General features: G+C 43.7%; 1 protein-coding gene across 2 annotated transcripts in view; it reads right to left on the bottom strand.

Moving 5' to 3' along the window:
- Positions 1-10,521: 10,521 nt before the first annotated feature.
- LOC105465427 (poly(A) polymerase gamma) overlaps positions 10,522-16,336 on the bottom strand; it is a 47,913-nt gene continuing 42,098 nt past the window's right edge. For both annotated transcript variants that reach the window (XM_071076759.1, XM_071076760.1), the window contains one exon: positions 10,522-15,590. In XM_071076759.1, coding sequence (XP_070932860.1) covers positions 15,492-15,590 — 99 coding nt within the window. In that variant the 3' untranslated portion in view covers positions 10,522-15,491. The remainder of the gene's footprint in view (positions 15,591-16,336) is intronic.

The raw sequence follows: 16,336 nt of genomic DNA, 5'->3' as shown, positions 1-16,336 counted from the left end.
GGCGGGAAAAAGGTAAAAGGGAGGAGCCACGGGGTGTGGCCGCACATGCTCAGTTCCTTCCCCGAGCTGACCAATCGGGTAAGCCACCCGTCCTGCTTGGCAGGGCGAAGACCAGAGCGGCCCGGAGCTCCTGCAGCAGGTCTGGGGCGGTAGGAACCGAGGTTCCCACTTAAATATCCATAAAGATGACCCTGTCACGCTGTGAAGCCTGGACATCCAGCCAAGGTCTCTCTCCTGGGCTCCAGACCAATATTTCCCATGGTCTACCGTACATCTCCATGTGGATGGCCATGAGGCAGCTCCAGTTCAACACCCCCAAATCTAAATTCAGGTCCCCTCTATCCCAGCCCTCCCCTAGTATCTCAGAGTTGATTAATGACAATACAGTCAGCCTTCCAATCCAAGGAAGGTGGACACCCTTCTCCACTATTCCCTGAATACAGTTTGTCAGCGACCCCATCCTTTCTACCTCCAAAGTTTGCAACGTGTTCTTTTATGTCACTTTAGTTTCTTCTCCCCATCTCTTAGCCAACAGCAGGAGCCTCCTTATCCTTACCAACTCCATGCCTCTGTCTTTTCCTCTCCCTCTCCTGTCCATGGGAAGCAGGACTCTGCCTACATTCCAGCCTCATACCTTTTCCCCAAATGCAACTAATGCTCCTTTCACACAGCCCTACTACAACATCCAATTTCCACAATCTTTCCCGCCTTCCAGCTCCCCCAACTTTCACCTGGAAAACTCTTAGTTGGCCTACAACATTCAGCTCTGGGGTTGTACTTCCCCAACACCATCCCTGACCAAGGCAGAATTAAGGGGTCCCTCTGCAGTGCTCCCAACAGTGCAGCATAACCTAGATATTTGTCAGCTAACTTTCCACCAGTCTGAGGGGTCCTTCAGTGTGGGGTTTAAAATCTTGTTTATGCTCTGGGTACCTGGCTAGCTCAATGCCAGGTGGATGCTAGGGGCTCAATAAACGTTCATGGAATGAATAGCCATGTCCCACAGGCCCCATCAATTTAACCTTGTCAAGCCCATAGCATCTTTTCTTCTCTCCTTCCCCACGCCCTTCACCTGGTGACCTCGGTGCAGCGAATCGGTTGAAGAGCTCACAGGGAATTTAATGGTGCTTTCCCTCTGGTGTGCTCAGCTGGAGGCAGGCAAAGCAGGCTTCTTAGCAGGCAGTGAGTGGGCCATGCTAGAGGAGTGACTGCTTTGTGCAACCTCGGGGCCTCCTGCAAATCAGACTCAATCGCCTTCACTTCCTGTGCTTAGGGAGATTAGATACTGCCTAATCAACGCCAATTTTTTTTTCTTTTCTTAATATTTGAAACTACCAAGTACCAGTTGCCATCCTAGTGGGTGGCTTTCAGAAATCCCCTCTTTTCTGGTGTTTGACTTCTTGTGAGTTTCAAGAAACCAATCTATTTGGAAAGAACCTGCACATAGAAGTTCTTTGAACTGCTGAGAAGCCCTGGCAGGAAGTGACTTGGGATCTGGGTTAGACAGTTTTGTCTCACTCCCAGGAGAGGTGGGAGTAATGAGATACAGTTGCATCTGGGTGTGGGTGTGGCTTTAGATCATTCCTGTGGCCATCTCTCCACGTGTGGCCCATTTTCTAGATCTCGTCAGAGCTGAAATTAGGATGACTGTTTATGCTGTAGAACATCTATTACACATTGGTGGTGCACTCTGCCAGGCATTCTGGGAATCCTGGGCTGGCAGAGATGAGCTTGATAAGCTTTTTCATCTCAGTTTAACGTTATAATCTTTTGTTGTTGCTTTTTTGAGACAAGGTCTCACTGTCGCCCAGGCTGGAATGCAGTGGTATGATCACGGCTCACTGCAGCCTCAACCTCCCAGGCTCAGATGAATCTCCTGCCTCAGCCTCCTGAGAAGCTGGGACCATAGGCATGTGCCACCATGCCCGGCTAATTTTTAAGTTATTTGTTGAGACAGGGTCTTCCTATATTGCGCAGGTTGGCCTTGAACTCCTGGGCTCAAGTGATCCACCTACCTTGGCCTCCCAAAGTGCTAGGATTACAGGTATGAGCCACCACACCTGGCCCTATTATAATCTTTAAGTGAACTGAAGTACTCAGTGAAACTTTTTCTTTTCTTTTTTTGCCAGAGACAGGATCTCACTTAGTTGCCTAGGCTGGAATGTGGTGGCACAATCATAGCTCACTGTAACCTTCAACTCTTGGGCTCAAGCAAACCTCCTTCCTCAACCTCCCAAGTAGCTGGGACTTTAGGCACACACCACCGTGACTGGCTGATGTTTTCTTCTGTAGAGACGGGGGTCTCACTGTGTTGCCCAGGCTGGTCTTGAACTCCTGGCTTCAAGTGATCCTCTCACCTTGGCCTCCCAAAGTGTTGAGATTAGAGGCATGAGCCACTGAGCCAGGCCTTCATGGAAACTTTGTAAGAATTAATGAGTTCTACACATTTCTCCGAATAAAACTGTTTAGAGATGTATACTTGGAGGAGGGCTTGGTGACAGGGCAAAGGCCATGTATTTTCACACTATTGCACAGGAGGTGGAGATCTATTCCTCAGTCTGGCTAGAGAGACAGACAGTGGCCTTCTTCCCCAATTCTTATGATTATTTTTAGGAGAAAGGGTCACTGTGGGTCAAGCACCATGCGTAGTGTGTGACATACACTATTTCATGTAACTCATCATGCCGCAAAACCATCTCTTGAACTCCACTTTATACTAGGAACTTTTGGATTGCCTCTTTTAATCCATTTAGCAACTCTTTGGGTGTAGATTCTGTTATTATCGTCACCATTTTTTCCGAAGAGAAAACTGAGGGACTGAGGCATTAACTTCCACCATTTCTCATAGTCAATAAATAAGTGCTAGAGCTGGCAACTGAGGCTAGGCCATTGAACTACAGAGCCTCTTAAACCCTTCACTTTTTGTCATATGAAGTAGGTGTTGAGATTCCCACTTTACAGAATAGTAACCTTCAACCCAAAGGTTAAGCAATGTGTCCAAGGTCTCACAAGTGGTAAGAGATGTAGCTGAGGTATCTACCTAGGTCTGTCAGCTTCAAAGTCTACAACATTCTTCTACCCCCTACTGGTTAGATAGTGGATATATCAGTTTAAAACTCAGAAAGTTCAGCCAGGCACAGTGACTCACACCTGTAATCCTCGCACTTTGGGAGGCCAAGTCGGGCAGATCTCCTGAGGTCAGGAGTTTGAGACCAGCCTGGCCAACATGGCGAAACTCCGTCTCTATTAAAAATACAAGAATTAGCTGGGCATGGTGGCACATGCCTGTAATCCCAGCTACTCAGGAGGCTGAGGCAGGAGAATCACTTGAACCTAGAAAACAGAGGTTATAGTGAGCTGAGATTGTGCCAGTGCACTCCAGCCTGGGCGACAGACCGAGACTCCGTCTCAAAAACAAACAAACAAACAAATTTCATCTCCTACTTTCCTGTTTCTCATTCTTGATATCTGCTCCCTAGAGGCAAACATTTTCATCATTTTAAGACTTTTCTCTTACTGATTACTTACAATTTTCTAAATAACTTGCTTATATTATTCTAGATTTTTGTCATAGATATCTATTTTCTACTCACTACCACTGAAGATGAGGATTTCACTCTCATACCCTGTCCTACCTCCCTCCCCCATTCTTCCGAATGTAGTTACAATTTTCGGCTAGTTCAATATTCTCTATTCTCTACTTGTAAAGACTATGTGAACATTCACAGCCAAGCCATTGATGGCAGCAGCGGCCCATGTGGAGCGGCCGCTGTGAAGATGCTGGCTGCAGCAGGGAAGGTTCGGCCAGGGCTGCCTGTTCCACGAAGCCAGCAGGAGCCTGGAACAGGTGGGAGCCCTGCCCACTTCTGAGTTCGCAGGGCAGGAGCCTGATGCTCCTGGGCGCAGCTACAGCCACCCAGCCACAACCGTGGACCCAGGCATCCCTAGCTCTCATGGGCCTGGGAAGCCCCTCTTCTCCCACAGGCTTGGAAGCGCCTGCTCCCGCTGCTTGGCCTTTCCCTGCTCCTGGCCCCCACTCCAGGGCAGAGCAAAGTTGTGGCTGAGCCTGGGTGCTGTCACGACCTGGCCAGGTGTGCATGCGCTCGAAGTGGAGTTGACACACCAGCCCCCTCCTGCCTAAGCCCCTCCGGACTTTGGGCACCAAGGAGCACAGGACGGGGGCCAAGGGGTTGCTGAGGGTGGCTCCACGCAGGCCTGCAGGTGCCCCTTGGTAGGAATAGCCTGGGCACCATGGATGACATGATTGATAGAGGCAGGATGTAGACAGGCTCCTAAGCGCAAAGGTGAAGCCACAGCTTCAGGCCAGGGAAGGGGGCTGGGGTGCCAGTTCTGGATGGAGTCTGCGGCCCAGGGTGGCAACTTATGGTGCTTTTTCTGGGGCCGCCCATGGCCACCCATGGACCAACCATGGAAAACCTTGGGCTCAGACAGACTCACACAGATGTTTGGACTACCAGCTGTGGGAAGGAGCTTGCCACTTCGGGTCTTAGTTCGTCAGGATGAGCTGTCTGCAGAAAGGAGCTAGCCACTCCAGGTCTCCTCTCTGTTGAGAGCTGGACACCCATCAGGGTGACCTGCCTGTGGAAAGGAGCTACCCACTTCAGGTCTCCTCTCCAGTGACAGCTGGACACCTGTAGGGGTGACCTGCCTGCAGAAAGGAGCTTGGACCAGCTTCAGGTCTCCTGAGAGCGGTTCTGCTGCTCAATAAAGCTCCTCTCTGCCTTGCTCACCCTCCAGTTGTCCATGTACCTCATTCTTCCTGGACAGGGGAAAAGAACTTGGGACCTGCTGAATGGCTGGACTAAAAGAGCTGTAACACAAACAGGGCTAAAACACACTGCCCCACACTTGCCATGTTGTGGGTGACAAGAAAGAGAGAAAGCTGTGGCCCTTTGGGGATCCCAGACCTAGATGCTCCCTGAGCCAGGACTATGACCACACTCTTTGGGGCTCTGCAGTTTGTGGCATCTCCAAGCTTCTGGGCACTACTGCATTGCCCTCATCCAGACACAGGTGCTCACAGTGGAAGCCACTTGCGGTGCATCTGATCCAGTCACAGGCTTGCCTTGCATGGAGCTGGTGCCTGGAGCTGACTGCCCTGTCACAGCAGCTGGCATGCTTTGTTGTGCACAGTGGCCAGACCCCTGTGCTCACTTGCCCACACACCCCTCGCCACTTCATGCCTGGCTCGCCCTTGGCAGATGTGGGATCCAGGCTGGTAGTGCAAGCCGAGCGCAGCCTGCCAGGCTGAGAGGGCAGAATGAGCCCAGTGGGCCCAAGCAAGACTTGGGCAAAGGCACCACCGGCCACAGAGTTTTCCTGTAGGAAAAGCGACACCTGAAGGATCCTGTGACACCAAGTGAATGCTGCAGTTACATTTCCTTTTATTTAGCTTTTGGATTTCTCTGGAATATGTATCATTTTTAAAAATTTTACTTGGTTATTTTTGGGCCAGGCGCAGTGGCTCACACCTGTAATCCCAGCACTTTGGGAGGCTGAGGTGGGTGGATAATGAAGTCAGGAGTTCTAGACCAGCCTGACCAGCATGGTGAAACCCCGTCTCTACAAAAATACAAAAAATTAGCCAGGCATGGTGGCGTGTGACTGTAGTCCCAGTTACTCGGGAGGCTGAGGCAGGAGAATTGCTTGAACCCAGCAGGTGGAGGTTGCAGTGAGCCGAGATCACGCCACTGCACTCTAGCCTGGGCAACAGAGTGAGACTCCATCTCAAAAACAAAAACAAAAACAAAAAAGCCTGGTGTGGTGGTGCGTGCCTGTAATCCCATCTGCTCGCGAGGCTGAGGCAGGAGAATCCCTTGGGCCCAGGAGGTGGAGGTTGCAGTAAGCTGAGATCGCACCACTGCACTACAGCCTGGGTCACAGAGCGAGACCTTGTCTCAAAAAAAAAAAAAAAAAAAAAAAAAAATTGGTTACTTTCAAGCTCTTTGACAGAATCGTTAATATCTTCTCACAATGTTCAAGCATATCAGATAAGCTTTCATTTTTTTCCTTTCTTTTCTTCTTGGAGATATTCCTCCTGGATCCCTTTGTCTGTCTGCTCCAAGCTGGCCTGATGGGTAAGGAATGCTACGTAGCTATTATATTGGGAGATTAACTGTCTTCCCTATTTGAAAACCCCTGCTGATCCTTTGGAATATTTTCACGTTATAGCTATCCTTTGAGGTTTGAAGGGTGTTTCAGATGGGAGAAAACAAAGCAGTGTCAGTTAGAATTACACAGGTGCAAGCAGCAGAGCCAGGCTAGAACTGGGCTCCCTGCAGGAGGTACAGCGCCCCCTGCAGCCTGACACAAATGACCATCGTTGCCACTGGCCAGGCTACTCTCAAAAGTTCCTGATCTCATGGAACGACAGAGGATGGTGGGAAGTTGATTCACATATCTCCATCTAACTTCTTTCATAAGTAGAAGATGGGGTTGAGCACTTGGACTTTGAGTCTGCCACTTAATAGTTATGCATTTTGAAGCCGGTCATGTAATCCCTCTCAGCCTCAGTTTCCTCATCTGTAGAATAAGAATAATAGCGCTATTCAACATAGTGCTAAGATTAAGTACCATAATATTTTAAAAGGCACATTGTAAATGCTTAGTAAACATTAAGTACTTAATGAGGAAGTTTACTATTGGACCCCTGCAGTCCAGTATACTTGAGTGTCTGGACCATGTTGGGATATTATATAAGAGAGTGGTGTACACAATCAGATTTTCTAAAGGAGTAGTTTGTGCATCTCATTTGTGCAAATCTTTGTTAGTAAGATGTCCTTGTTATTCTTGAGTTTACCTCAGTCCACTCTCTGAGCATCTTGCTATCTCTTGGCCTCCTGAGGTTAACTAATATTGAGATGAATACCTTCCAAGTGTCCAAATTCATGCTTTTGGCTTTTATTTATTTATTTATTTATTTATTTATTTACTGAGCCAGAGTCTTACTCTGTCACCCAGGCTGGATTGCAGTGGCATGATCTTGGCTCACTGCCACGTCTGCCTCCCGGGTTCAAGCAATTCTCCTGCCTTAGCCTCCCGAGTAGCTGGGATTACAGGCACCTGCCACCACATTCGGCTAATTTTTTTGTATTTTTAGTAGAAACAGGGTTTCACCATGTTGGCCAGGCTAGTCTTGAACTCCTGACCTCAGGTGATCCGCCTGCCTCGTCTTTCCAAAGTGCTGGGATTATAGGCGTGAGCCACCATGCCCGGCCACTTTTGGCTTAATTTTGGCTTTTACATTTTTTTCTTCATTGTTGATTGGTGCAAAGATGTTCTTTAGGTAAGAATTTTTCCTTGGGAGCTGAGCACAGTGGCTCAGGCCTGTAATCCCAGCATTTTGGGAGGCTGAGGTGGGTGGATGGCCTGAAGTCAGGAGTTCGAGACCAGTCTGACCAATATGGTGAAACCCTGCCTCTACTAAAAATACAAAAATCAGCCGGGTGTGGTGGTGGGCGCCTGTAGTCCCAGCTACTTGGGAGGTTGAGGCAGGAGAATTGCTTGAACCCAGGAGGCAAAGGTTGCAGTGAGCTGAGATCGTGCCACGGCACTCCAGCCTGGGCAACAGAGTGACACTCCATCTCAAAAAAAACAAAAACAAAAACAAAAACAATTTTTCCTTGGGACAAAGGATTGTCTATTCTTCATCTACTTTTCCCACTTCCTTCATAATACCAAGCTTTACAGAAGTGTTTAACAGTCTGAATTGTAGAACAGACAGAAAAAAGAAAGATGACTAAGTTTGAGACGAACTTTTGGGACCTTCTAATGCAGTGTATTTCAAACTGTAGGTCATGACTCAAGACAGGTTATAAAATCACCTTAGCGAAATCACAGCACTTAAAAAAATGAAATAAAATAAACTTCATCACACACAGTAAGGAAAAAACTGTTTTGTGGTTTTATGTGTGTATATACATTTATTTACACACATATTCATGTATGTATGGATACATGTCCTGGCTTGCAATGTAAAATGTATTTCTTATTAAGGGTTACAGTCTAAATTTGGAAAACATGTCTCTTTTTTTTTTTTTGAGACAGAGTCTTGCTCTGTTGCCCAGGCTGGAGTGTAGTGGTGTGATCCTGGCTCACTGCAACCTCTGCCTCCTGGGTTCAAGCAATTCTCTTGCCTCAGCCTCCGGAGTAGCTGGGATTACAGGCATGCCCCACCATGCTGGGCTAGTTTTTGTATTTTTAGTAGAGACGAGGTTTTGCTTCACCATGTTGGCCAGGCTGGTCTTGAACTCTGACCTCAAGTGTTCATCTGCCTGCCTCGGCCTCCCACAGTGCTGGGATTACAGGTGTGAGCCACTGTGCCCGGCACAGAAAACGTGTCTTAATGGCCTCAGGAAGTTTTGTTTGCCTTCTTGCATCTTAGTTCCTTCATTGGGCTACTCTTTAAGATAATCCTATTTAAATTTAAAAACAAAACAACCCCACCCCTCAAACCAAACAAGGACTCATATGTTTTCCTCTTAAATATTTTCTGGGGCTGGGCGCGGTGGCTCAAGCCTGTAATCCCAGCACTTTGGGAGGCCGAGACGGGCGGATCACGAGGTCAGGAGATCGAGACCATCCTGGCTAACACGGTGAAACCCCGTCTCTACTAAAAAATACAAAAAATTAGCCAGGCGAGGTGGCGGGTGCCTGTAGTCCCAGCTACTCGGGAGGCTGAGGCAGGAGAATGGCGTAAACCCGGGAGGCAGAGCTTGCAGTGAGCTGAGATCCGACCACTGCACTCCAGCCTGGGCGACAGAGCGAGACTCCATCTTAAAAAAAAAAATATATATATATATATATATATTTTCTGGGTATTCACTACATAAAGATTTTTAGATAAAGGTCTCTTTCTCTCTCTCTTTCTTTCTTCTTTTTCTCCTGCTGGGCTCCAGTAGTCTGCCCACCTCAGCCTCTTAAGTAGCTGGGACACCACCACACCAGGCTAATTTTATTCGTAGAGACACTGTGTTGGCCAGGCTGGTCTTCAGCTCCTGGCTTCAAGTGATCCTCCCTCCTTGGCCTCCCAAAGTGTTGGGGTTACGGGCATGAGCCACTGTGCTTGGCTGGAGGTCACTATTCTCAAACCTACAATCATGTCAGGGGAAACAAACAGGTAAACTGAGCATTACACAAGTCGGAAGAATTTAAACGTTAAAACATACAAGTAACATACTGAAAAGGTAGAGCCTGGCCAGGGTATAGTGGAAGTCTCTATGCAGCAGTAAGCCAAAAATGTCAATAATCAAAGATTGGCAAGGAAGGCCCTGAAGTATGTATTTTTAAACACTTATCCATTAAAACAGTTTGGCTGGATCATACGGTTAGAAAGATGGTTTTTAGGATAGGGGATTAAAAAGCAATACATTTTATTTTTTGAGATGGAGTCTCGCTCTGTCTCCCCCAGACTGGAGTGCAGTTGTGAGATCTTGCAGCCTCTGCCTCCCGGGTTCAAGTGATTCTCCTGTCTCAGACTGTCAAATAGCTGGGATTATAGGTGCACAGCACTACTACCTGGTTAATTGTTTGTATTTTTAGTAGAGACGGAATTTCACCATGTTGGCCAGGCTGGTCTTGAACTCCTGACCTCAAATGATCCACCTGCCTCGGCCTCCCAGCGTACTGGGATTACAGGTGTGAGCCATTGCGCCCCGCCCCAATACATTTTACTGTAACACATTTGGATCCACAAAGAACCTGTCATGATGTTAATTGACTTTAGAACACATTTTATCACAGCATGGTAATTGCGTTAGTATGTTATGTCCTAGAAGCAGTGAGTTGCCCCATCAGAAATTTACACTCCAGAGGTGGCCAGCTAGCAATCCAATCAAGAAGCCCACACTTCACAAGTGACTATTAGAAGCCCTTGTTATCCATAGCTCAATCAACACAGACTTTGCCAATTAGCTTAATAAATGTCAAATGTGTTTCCATTGGTGACATGAACAGCTTGCTAGTAATATTAACGATGCAGACACAAGCTCTTATTTGTGAATTCAGCACCAGTCACTGTCCATTCTTACAAGCGGTTTAAGAATGTAACCAGCCCTGTAACCTGTACCTGTATGGATAGTACCCAGAACTTGATCCTGTGTCCGGCCATTATTAGTACGGAGGCCTGATTGCCTGATCCTGATCAGAAGGGTGACAGAATTTTGTCCCTAGCGCTTGACACAGACACCTCAAGTGGCCCTTTCATGAAAGGGTGGTCAGATCACCAAAAGGGAAAGCTGGGACACTCCATTAAGCTTACAGAGCAGATTGTATAAACTGTTGTGCCACTGCTTGCTGATAAACGTTTAATAAATTGTGTGATGCAATTGTGTGTGATGCAAATTAGGTCTGGGCTTTGCATACATACTAAGTGTGTAGTAGATACCATTATCTACCAAAAAGAGTCTGAGTGGTAAATGACAAAATTGGTTGTCACTAAAAAGTAAAGACTTCTGGTACTTTTGAGTTAGTCCCAAATAACATCACTCAATCATCACCTATTTATCAAAGCAAGTTTATTTGATTACTTATTCCAGGCAAATAATGAGGTTCATGTGTACAACTAAGAAATCAGACAATCCAAATAAAAGGCAGCGTAAATTAATATGAACTACACAAACAGCTAGCTAGAAAGGAACAGCAGCTGCATTCATTTTACATAGTACTGTGGAGTGATGTAGCACCATTAATCTCAAATATATCCTAAGTACTTTCTAAGATACGTGGGTCTTCGTTCAAATGTAGCAATAGCTTAAAAATTATAGCAAGCTTGATGATCATCTTATGTTCAACTAATTTCAAATATTAAAGTATATCCGAAAAATTATTTCAGAAAAAATAGGGGCCAGGAACAGTGGCTTACACCTGTAATCCCAGTACTTTGGGAGGCCGAGGGCAGGTGCATCACTTGAGCTGAGTTTGAGACCAGCCTGGCCAACGTGTTGAAACCCCGTTTCTACAAAAATACAAAAATTAGCCAGGCGTGGTGGTGGGTGCCTGTAGTCCCAGCTACTTGGGAGGCTGAGGTAGGAGAATCGCTTGCACCTGGGAGGTGGAGGTTGCAATGAGCCAAGATTGCACCACTGCATTCCAGCCTTCCAGCCTGGGTGACAGAGCGAGACTCCGTCTCCAAAAAAAAAAAAAAAAAAAAAAAAAAAAAAAAAAAAAAAAAGAAAAGAAAAAAGAAAAGAAAAAATAGAGAATTTGGGGGATGATGTGACCTTGTACAATTGGGGGGGAAAAAAAAAACACCATTATTGAGACTGGTTTTCTTCCATCATCTGCACTATTTGCTACTTTGACCAATTTAAATTCTAAGCTTTGGATGATTTAATAGGTAGTTATTTGACAACATGTACAATTTTATTTATACAAGTTTCCATCCCCCCAAAAACGAACGCTCTTATATTTATTGGTCTGTTTAGTTTGTTCTGGCCTGAACTACAAACACAGAGGAGCAAAAGAGGTTTCATGCTACAGAACTCAACATTTTGGGATCTTTAATGATTTATTCTATTTTCTACCATTTCTAATGATCATTCTGAGCTATTGTACTCTGATAATATTGGGTTGAAATTTGCTGAACTAAAGTTTGACCCTGTTAACGAATCTAAGTTATCATGAGGTCATCTGTAAATTTAAGATTAAGCATTTTTCTAAATACCGAGGACTTTACAGTTTCATCTTAAGTTATAAACTTAGAAATTCAGAATTCCAGAGTCCCTCACCAGCCCATTTTACTAGTTAGGAGCCACAGCACATTTTCAGAAATATATCACAGCAAAATCAAAAGGAGGAAATTATGTAATATTCCAGGATTATTCAATCCTGGTGGTTCCTAACCCTAACTCCCATACTTTTTTGGGGTAATGAACCACTTCGAGAAGCTGATCTAAACTATACACTTCCCCCCAGAAAAATCCATGTAAACTAGAACTTCTTATACACAATTACAAAGGATTCCCTAAGGGTTCATGATTCTCAAGTTAGGAATTCCTATTTCAAAGGTGTGGAATATAGTGGAAAATAAGTTTAGCCATTTTGATATTGCCCATCTTTACCTAATTGCTACTATAGTGAAGTAAGCATTTTAATAATGCTACTAAATTGCTGCTTTAAAACAAAGCACTCATTTTAAACACTAATACAGACTTTTAAAATTCATTCTCCTGGCTAAGCGTGGTAGCTTATGCCTGTAATCCCAGCACTTTGGGAGGCCGAGGCAGCCAGATCACTTGAGGTCAGGAGTTCAAGACTACCCTGGACAACATGGTGAAATCCCATTTCTACTGAAAATACAAAAATTAGTCGGGCATGATGGCACAGGACTGTAATTTCAGCTATCTGGGAGGCTGAGGCAAGAGAATCACTTGAACCCGGGAGGCAGAGGTTGCAGTGAGGTGAGATCATGCCACTGTGCTCCACCCTGGGTGACAGCAAGTGAGACTGTCTCCAAAAAAAAAAAAAAAAAATCATTCTCCTGTCCCAGTTTTACAAAGTTTTAAGCCATGTACCTCTATCTTAAATTGGTTAAGTCCCTAAGGTTTAAGCTAGAAGATAACTGTTTTCCTTTCATACATGTTCTCCAGAGCTACTGAAAAATGAGCAAATTAAAATGTAATGCCCTTGTGAAAATGAACATGTGTCTGTCTATATACTGAAGAACAGATTATTTGACTTTATAAAATATACTTCTAGGTATTTTTTCACACTTGAAAACACAGCCAGGTGCGGTGGCTCACGCCTGTAATCCCAGCACTTTGGGACGCCGAGGTGGGTGGATCACCTGAGGTTAGGAGTTCCAAGACCAGCCTGGCCAACATGGTGAAACCCTGTCTTACTAAAAATACAAAAATTAGCTGGGCGCGGTGGTAGGCGCCTGTGATCCCAGCTACTTGGGAGGCTGAGGCAAGAGAATCACTTGAACCTGGGAGGCAGAGGTTGCAGTGAGCCGAGATCGTGCCACTGTACTCCAGCTTGGGCAACAAGAGTGAAACTCCATCTCAAACAAAACACAACAAAACAAACACATATACTTAGTGCCTCTGATCAAACACAAAATCCCAGATCATACTTTCTCCTTTTTCACTTGGAACCAGTACAATGGAAGCTTCCCACCAAGTTAACGAAATGTACTGAAAGTTCTACCTACTGGTCAGTGTAGAAAACATTTTATTTCTGACAAACCCCAACATCTCAGAAGCATTTTATCAACTCCTCAGTTACCAAACAGGTTGAAGAATGCTATCTTTGAGGACTCTAATGTTGACTCATTTACATGTTGAATGGGCTCCTTAATCTAAAATAAATGCCTATCCTATAGTACAAGATTAGACTTGCTGCTTCCTTATTAAAGAAAAACTCTACTAGTCACTCCAAAGAATCTATTTATGTAATAGGGTAAACATGGATATAGAAGGAATTCCTAAAGATACTCTGAAGGCTGATTTAAAAGCAAGAGATATTAAGCAGAAATGCATACACATCAAGTATATAAAATTTAATCAAATTCCTTACTAAAGTTTTCAAAGGTTGAAGTCAGGTGATAATTATTCAGTTCTTTCATAATCATTCATTTTTGCTCAAATAAAGTATTTGTAGAACAAATCCCAACACATCTCAATAAAGGGAAAGAGTCAGCTAAGACAACAGCTTTGCCAAGGAAGCTACAACTTGGTTATGTGATTTTATTCTTATCTTTTGCTGCTATATAAAAAGGGAATAATAGAACAAACATTTTTTCCTTGTTGTTCTTTACTTCTAAGACTCTTTTCATGTTTTCCATGGTACAAGGTAAACATTAGAATTTACATTTCAGAGACCTAAGGGGCAAGGAACAGGAGTGGGACCTGGAGGATACGGCTCTCTGGCAATTCAAGAATTTCAACTCAATGGTAAAGGGCTTGCAAGAGAAAATGGACTGCTATTTCTCCACTTGCTAGATGGCATCCCGTGAGTCCTATAACACACGAAGTATCTTCCCCACACTACTCAATGTACCATTTTGGGTTCTTCCTACTGGACCTACTAAATGCTGAGTGAAATCTGAAGGTGGTGGTAGATACTAGCATTCCTGGCTGTGTAATCTTACACATTTTCATTTTAAATATAATAATTCAAGCATAATCCATATTTAAAAAATTAGACTAAGGAGAGACAATAAAGGTTTTAAACGTTTCTCTTTGAAAAGATGGTATCTTACAGTACATACAAAAATACTCTGAAAATACATACGACTTCATTTACAAAACACTGAATCAACATATTACAAGAATTACATGGTTATGGATTTTAATAAACTGAGCATGCATTCATGAAACTTAAAAAATATTAAGAAATGCATTGAAAAAAGCAGCGTAAAAAAAGACAACTCATATAGTTAAATAAAAATTACAAAGGTCCTGAGCCAATTAATGGTTGGTAACAATGTCATTCAAAATGCCTTTAGGTTTCAATAAAATCCACTGCTTATTTCTGCATGCCTAGTCCGTGAAGAAACTATTTGAAGTTGTGGCATAAATAATGGTCAGGAATTATCATGCCAAGTTAATTTTACACCTCAAAAATACAAGTTTGCCATACTTAAAGGTATCTTATTGTTGATGCTGAAATGAGTTGCTCCTCAGTAAAAAATACCAGTCAACTAACAAGAATGGCATGAAATAGGATATGTAACAATTTTACCATTCATATACTGACTTTCAGTATCCTGGTTATATTTTGATTTTTAATAAAGATGCATTTCAAAGGCCTCCATGGGAGGCAATATATAAAGAATTTATGGTGCCCAACTCTTCTGTAATCACTGGACTAATCTTCCCTGTTAACTATGCAACATTTGGATAGAAAGGCACACAAAAAAGTTTAAATATTTCATGTGCCAATCTGGAAAAAAATAATTTAAATCAACAGAACAGACAGTACATCTACACAAATGAGGAAAGCAGAAAAGATATCTCACATTCATTTATCTCAGGTTTCACAAAGTGGCTTCAATGCTAAAGTAAATGTATTAACATTTGGAAAATACAAGATAATTTTTTTGTTTGTTTTCAATTTTTTTAGCTCTATACAGTGATCACAACATAAGACAAAACAAAAAAAAACAAAAAAAAAAAAACAAAAAAAGGAGTTCAGGACTTGTTATCAGTGTCCAAGTGGCTAAGAACTGGTTCCCATAACAAGCATTGAAAGTTAAGGCAGTAAAACCCCCAAATGCAAAGCTGTAATACTGTAGATGGCAATTTGACAGCAGGTGATCCTCAGAGAAGTGTATGTAGCAATCAGTGAGAGAATGCTACAGCATCTGCAGGTCAAAGTGTGATAGTTCAAAAACCACTTCAAGGTTATTAGGCTGAAGGCTGTAACGTTCACCTTATTTCACGTATGACAGCCACTTCTATTTGAAAACAAGTGGCTGCATCTATGCCACTAAATGACTGCTTGTTCACTTAAGTGAGGAGGCACTGCTTTTACCGATTAAGGGTCAGTCGAATGGAATTTTTGATGACACGGATGTTATTTGCTGGAACTGGAGATGATGAATCTGGTAGTTCTTTACTGGGTAGTCTCTGTTAGAAAGAAAGAGGAAACAAAAAAGGAAAAGCACATCATATATATTATAAAGGCCCAGCTAGAAAGTCAGTCACAAACTTTTTCTCCCAATCCCTCTAGCTCTTAAACACTCAAGTATGCAATGAATATTTCCTTCCAGTGTTCATAGGGAACTCTTGCTTTCAGAACTACTACTTCTTTTTACAGTCAGAGGTGAAAAGCAGAGGGATAAGAGAAAGGGCAGAAGTGGCAGGAGTGTGAATATGTACAGGAAAAGAGGAACTGCCATGCCTGGATCGAGAAATGCATAAAGAATACAGTCCTTAAGGTCAAGCAAAGAAAAAAAAAAAAGGAAGTGTATGGTGACTAAACAGGAAGCTCTTGGGGTGTGAAGTGAAAAATGAGTGTGTGTAGTACAGAAAAATTTAGTATCTGAGAGTTATGTTCCTCAATTTGTTTCTGTAATACATTCATGGAGAAGAACAGACTCAATCTCTGAGATACTTAAGTTCTCAGGAAAACCAAACTTTGTACTTAGGCTAGATAACTTTGATGGTTATGAAATTCAGGGACATCAGTTTGAGGGACTCTGAGGACACTAAAGATTATTACATAAAGAAGGCAAAATCTAGGACCATGGTGGTTTCACGCCTGTAATCCCAGCACTTTGGGAGGCCGAGGCGGGAGACTCACTTGAGGTCAGGAGTTCGAAAGCACTCCACTACAAATACAAAAATTAGCCACTACAAATATAAAAAGATCG

This window comes from Macaca nemestrina, chromosome 13 (assembly GCF_043159975.1).
Source record: "Macaca nemestrina isolate mMacNem1 chromosome 13, mMacNem.hap1, whole genome shotgun sequence".
Lineage (NCBI taxonomy): Eukaryota > Metazoa > Chordata > Mammalia > Primates > Cercopithecidae > Macaca > Macaca nemestrina.
Note: the sequence above shows the minus strand (reverse complement) of the source record. Positions and strands in the feature narration are given on the sequence as shown.